The 5,223-nt window shown below is 53.6% G+C and overlaps 1 protein-coding gene across 1 annotated transcript in view; it reads left to right on the top strand.

Annotated features, from left to right (window-relative positions):
* The first annotated feature begins 2,472 nt into the window (after positions 1 to 2,472).
* SLC35B4 (solute carrier family 35 member B4) overlaps positions 2,473 to 5,223 on the top strand; it is a 10,067-nt gene continuing 7,316 nt past the window's right edge. Inside the window, exon 1 of the mRNA XM_027702473.1 lies at positions 2,473 to 2,632. Within this exon, the coding sequence (XP_027558274.1) occupies positions 2,556 to 2,632 (77 nt within the window). The 5' untranslated portion in view covers positions 2,473 to 2,555. The remainder of the gene's footprint in view (positions 2,633 to 5,223) is intronic.

Here is a 5,223-nt window from a genome sequence, read left to right as displayed (position 1 = left end):
CCTTGTCCCCAGTCCCTCTCCAGCTCTCCTGGAGCCCCTTTAGGCCCTGCAAGGGGCTCCGAGGACTCTGTGGCCCCGTTTGGAACTGGAATTTGGGGCTGGGCTGTGCCAGGAGCATCCAGAGCTTTGTTTTTCCTCCTGGATCCAGCATTTCCCTTGTCTGGGAATGGTTAAGCTGGAGAGAGACCTGGAAGCACCGAGGGTGGAGCTCAAACCTCCGAATTTCTTTAAATCATGGAATGGTTTGGGTGGGAAGGAGACTTAAAGATCATCCACTTCCAACCCCAGGGACACCTTCCACTCTCCCAGGTTGCTCCAACCCGGCCTTGGACACTCCCAGGGATCAAGGGACAGCCACAGCTTCTCTGGGCAACCTGGGCCAGAGCCTTCCACCCTCCCAGCCAGCAATTCCTTCCCAATATCCCACCTATCCCTGCCCTCTGGCAGTGGGAAGCCATTCCCTGTGTCCTGTCCCTCCATCCCTTGTCCCCAGTCCCTCTCCAGCTCTCCTGGAGCCCCTTTAGGCCCTGCAAGGGGCTCTCAGCTCTCCCTGGAGCCTTCTCTTCTCCAGGGGAACATTCCCCGCTCTCCCAGCCTGGCTCCAGCCCTCAGGGCCTTGGACACTTCCAGCATTCCAAAGAAACACTAAACCCAGTGTCTGCTTATCCATAAAGTTCCTCCCCCTCTGGATGAGTTGGAGCAATCACTGAACAACCCAGAGATTTCACCCCCAAACCCGCTGGGTTTTCAACTGAAAATTCGGGGTAAATTCTGACTTTTCCTTGGAATAAACTCCCTCTTGGTGGCTCTTCCCTTCTTTTTTCATTTCTGCAGGGGCTGGTGAAACCCTCCGGAGGAAACCCAGCAAGTCCAAGTCAGGTTCTCACGTCCCTCAGCTCCTCACCCAGCCAGGCTCCAATTCCAGAACTGTCCTGCCTCCAATCCCACATGGAAAGAAGAGCAGCAACCCTTGATGGCCCCATCCCCAAAATCTTGGCCACCCCAACTCTTTCTTTTAACAAGAACAACGATTTTCATCAAAGATTATTATGAAATCCATTTCTTCTTAGCCCTCAAAAAAATAGTTATTTATTTAGAACTTTATTAAAAAGTCGTTTCTCTCTCTTTCCCAAAGCGAAAAATTATTTCCCAGCTGGGAAAAATGCAGGAGATGTTTTTTTCCCTCAACAGCCACAGGACTGTATTTTCCATTAATTTCTCTCTTTTCTCCCCTCCCCTATATTATGGAATTAATTGAGGTGTGGAAGCATCAGCTCTTCTGAAAATATTGTCTCTCTTGCAGGAGTAGTGAATTATTTTGAAGAGGGATTTTGTGAGATGTTCAGAGGTGAGTTGGGAGCAAAAAAACAAGTTCAAAATACATTTTTTTTTTTTAAATAAAGTGGTCTAGTCATAATAATCTGGTTTGCAAATGCATTTAAACAACCAAGTAAGGGCTCAGCAGCCAAAATTAATGCAATTAGTGAGCACTGGCTGGGCAGTGGGTGAGGATTCGTTTTTCTGTGAGCTCTGACAAGTCAATAAAACCCTGGAGCTGTTGGGCCTGAGGAATTTTCATTACTGGTGAGTAACGGACAGATCCAGCCTGAAATTCCAGGGAAATCTGTAAAAGGACTCCCAGCAGCTTCCACGGAGCAGCCGGAGGGACCCTGGAGCTGAAGAGCAACAGCTCTTGTGAGGCACCGGCTTTTAATGATGGGTTTTGGTTTCTTGGGAAACTTGAATATCATGGAATTCCAGGATGGTTTGGGCGGGAAGGGACCTTAAGGATCAGCCAGTTCCAACTCCAGGGACACCTCCCACTATCCCAGGTTGCTCCAACCCGACCTTGGACACTTCCAGGGATCCAGGGGCAGCCACAGCTTCTCTGGGAGATTCATTCCAGTCCCTCCCCACCCTCCCAGCCAGCAATTCCTTCCCAATATCCCCTCTCTCCCTGCCCTCTGGCAGTGGGAAGCCATTCCCTGTGTCCTGTCCCTCCATCCCTTGTCCCCAGTCCCTCTCCAGCTCTCCTGGAGCCCCTTTAGGCCCTGGAAGGGGCTCTCAGGTCTCCCTGGAGCCTTCTCTTCTCCGGGTGAACCCCCCCAGCATTCCCAGCCTTTCAATAACAATCATTACTCTGAACATATTATTTGGGCGTATAATTATTAACCAGTAATTATTTGGCGCAGACTCATCAGGAGCTGCTTTTAACTGGCACCAAATAACCCCAAAAAGTCAATCCCCGGTCGTTCCTCCCCGCAAAGAGCCTCCCCCCCCTCCCGCCTCCTCCTGCCGCCACCTCTGCGCCGCCATCACGGCGTCACCCCAGAACTACAACTCCCATCGTGCCCCGCGGCGGGGCACCCACAGGGACTAGTGATGGCGGGGCGCGAAGGCTGCCGGGAGTTGTAGTGCCGGCGGCCGGCGGGGAGCGCACTACCGGCGGGCGGAGGAAGCGGGGGCGGCGGGGCCGGGGCCGGGAGCGGGGCAGGATCCCGGGATCGGGATGCGGGGGCGGCCCGGGACGCGGCCTCGCTGCCCGGAGCGACACCATGCACCCGGCCCTGGCGGTGGGGCTGGTGTTCGGCGGCTGCTGCAGCAACGTGGTGTTCCTGGAGCTGCTGGCCAGGTGCGGGGCCGCGGGGAGGGGTTGGGGGGGCGAGAGGTGGGGGGATCAGGGGCTGGAATGGGATCGGGATGAGCGTCCCTGGGATGGGGACAGCACTGGGCTCAGGGTTTTTGAGTGGAGGAAGCAGCAGCGGAGCCAGGGCGGATCCAGGACTTTACGGGGGGATTTGGGATGGGGGCGGTACCTGGGGCTGACCCTGAGCGGTTTTGGACCACCCCCCTCCCAGCTTGGAGGGTATTCCCAGTCCTGGGGCTCCTCATCCATGTGCCAACAGAGCCCGGTTGTGGATCATCGCCCGGTCTGATGGGTTGTGGGGGGTTTTGGGTTTGTCCCCCTCGGTTTGCGCCGTGTCATTGACCTGCCCAGGCACGGGGGGGGTCTCACGGTCTGCCCCCAAAAAGCATCCCCAAAGCATCCCCAAAGCATCCCCGATCCCGGCCAAGCCACAGCTGGAATGCCAAGGAGGAGACGTGCAGGAGCTGCCTGGGGGGGTCCCTGGGGACAAGCCGGGAATGTTTTCCAGCTGGGAATGTGATCTTTGGCAGCCTCGAAGCCACCGCGCCAAGGGCAGCGCGTCCCCGGGGCGCTGGGAGGGGACGGGAACCTGCCGGGTCGGGGGCTGGTTTTTTGGGAATTTCACCTTTCCCACCCCGATGCGAGGGATGGCAGGGCTTGGGAATGGTGAAGGGAAGGTGGAAAGGCCTAGACCTGACTGGAAAAAGTAATGATTGAGCTGGTTCTAAAATCACAGGCAGCTGGAGCCGCATCCCCCGAACATTCAGTGCTCTGTTCACTTCAGGCTTTCAAAAATAGCCCTTTCTTCCATCAATATCCCAGATTTTTAAGGGAAAAAGGGAGGGCAAAAGCCAGCAGGGGGGAGCCCAGGACACAAGTACCTTCACACAAAGTTGCACAGTCACTGGATAAACCGAGAAGCAGTTCCTGGAGGTTTTTTTTCCAGGGATTGCTCCAACCTTTTCCTGCCTGGCTCGTGTTGCAGCACCAGTGGCAGAGGAGGCATGAACCCTTTGGAAGCGAAGAAAGCTTTGGATCTGGCTCCAAGCAGACCTTAAAACGTTTGGCCCTGCTCAGAGCCTGAATTAGGTGTCTAAACCCCGGCAAATTCCAGGAGTCCAGTTGCAGACATCAAGGAAAAGCTGCTTTTCACGCTCAGGTTTTTCTTAAGTGTCACCTCTCATCCACTTTGGAAATTCCTCTCATCCTTGGAAATTCCTCCCATCCTTCCAGCTCAATTCCTGTGCCCTTTCCTTGCTCTGGGCACCTCAATTGGGGTAACACCAATTATTTCATTGGGTTTTGATGCATCTGGAAGGAAAAGTTCCTCCTGGAGATGAATATTCCCATGAAAAGCAAAGCCTTGGAACAGGATCACAGGAGGAGGCAGTGACCAGACTGGGAATCTGGTGTGGAATAACAGAGGTGTTTGGAAGAATTTGGCTCGGGATTTACAAGGAAAGAGTTAAGGAATGAGAATTGTTTAGTCTGGAGCTGCCTGAGAAGAGACAAAAGGCTTTAAACCTGGGAAAAGTGGCTGCAGAAAAAAGGAGAGAAGTTTCTCTGCTGGGCTGGGGAGGCAGAACAAGAAATCAGGGGCTTGAATTACTGGGAAAGGTGTTTAAAACAGGCCAAAAATTCAGGTTTTCTGCTTCTCAGTGTGGGTTTGGAACAGAGGGAGAGCAGGGAAAGTCCTTGTTGGGAGCATCTTATCAGTTGGCTACGGCTGAAGCAGATTTTGGGCTGATAAATCCAGGTTTTTTGGCACCTCTTTCTGTGCCTGAGGGTTGTGAGGCAAAGAATGGGCAGATAAAGGGCTTTTTTATCTCTTTCTTATCAGTCCCCACATAACCCTGTGTGCCAACACTTCCCTGATAAAGGGAGGTCACGTGCAGGGATCTGGGGATTGGGAGGAAGCAAAGTCTAGCACGTGGAAATGGATGTCATTGAACCCAGAAACTCGGATTATTCCAAGTTTCCACCTGCTTTGTGTTCCCTGTTTACAATCCTGGAGCCTCTGGCTCTGGTGTCTCTTTGTCCTCAACCTCTCCTGGAAGTCTCCTGGACAATTAAGCCCTGAGGAATGTGGGGATTGGCAGGAAAAATGCCAAGGGAGAAGGAACCTTTTCCAGGTTTCCCGGTTAGTGCCAACTCTTGCTGCTGCTTCCCAGAGGTCCGGAGGAAAATTTGGAGGAGACAGCTTGGAAATTCCTGTTCTCCAGTCCTGCAAAACCATGTCCAGAGCCAGCCTTAACGTGTGGCAACTTGTTCCATGAGGAAGCTGTGTCCTGGTGCAGCAGGGTGGGGATCAGGGCTCCGAGTCCTGCGGCTTCTCCGGGAAATCCTTGGCTCGGTTCGTGTCCTGCGCCGCAGGAAGGGGAAGCAGTTCCTCAAATCCTTCTGTATCCCAAACATTCCCTCTTTGGGGAATTATCCCCAGGTTCTGTGGGATAAACACCCTCAGGGAGGTGTTTACCAAAGGGAACAGGAAATCCTGGAGAGGTAAAGCCACAAAGCCTTTCCAGGCTGATTCTCCCTGTGGGATAAGGAGCTGTTTTCCCGCTTTTCTTGGAACC

This window comes from Neopelma chrysocephalum, unplaced genomic scaffold (genome assembly GCF_003984885.1).
Source record: "Neopelma chrysocephalum unplaced genomic scaffold, ASM398488v2 Primary Assembly neopelma1_187, whole genome shotgun sequence".
NCBI classification, from domain to species: Eukaryota; Metazoa; Chordata; class Aves; order Passeriformes; family Pipridae; genus Neopelma; species Neopelma chrysocephalum.
Note: the sequence above shows the minus strand (reverse complement) of the source record. Positions and strands in the feature narration are given on the sequence as shown.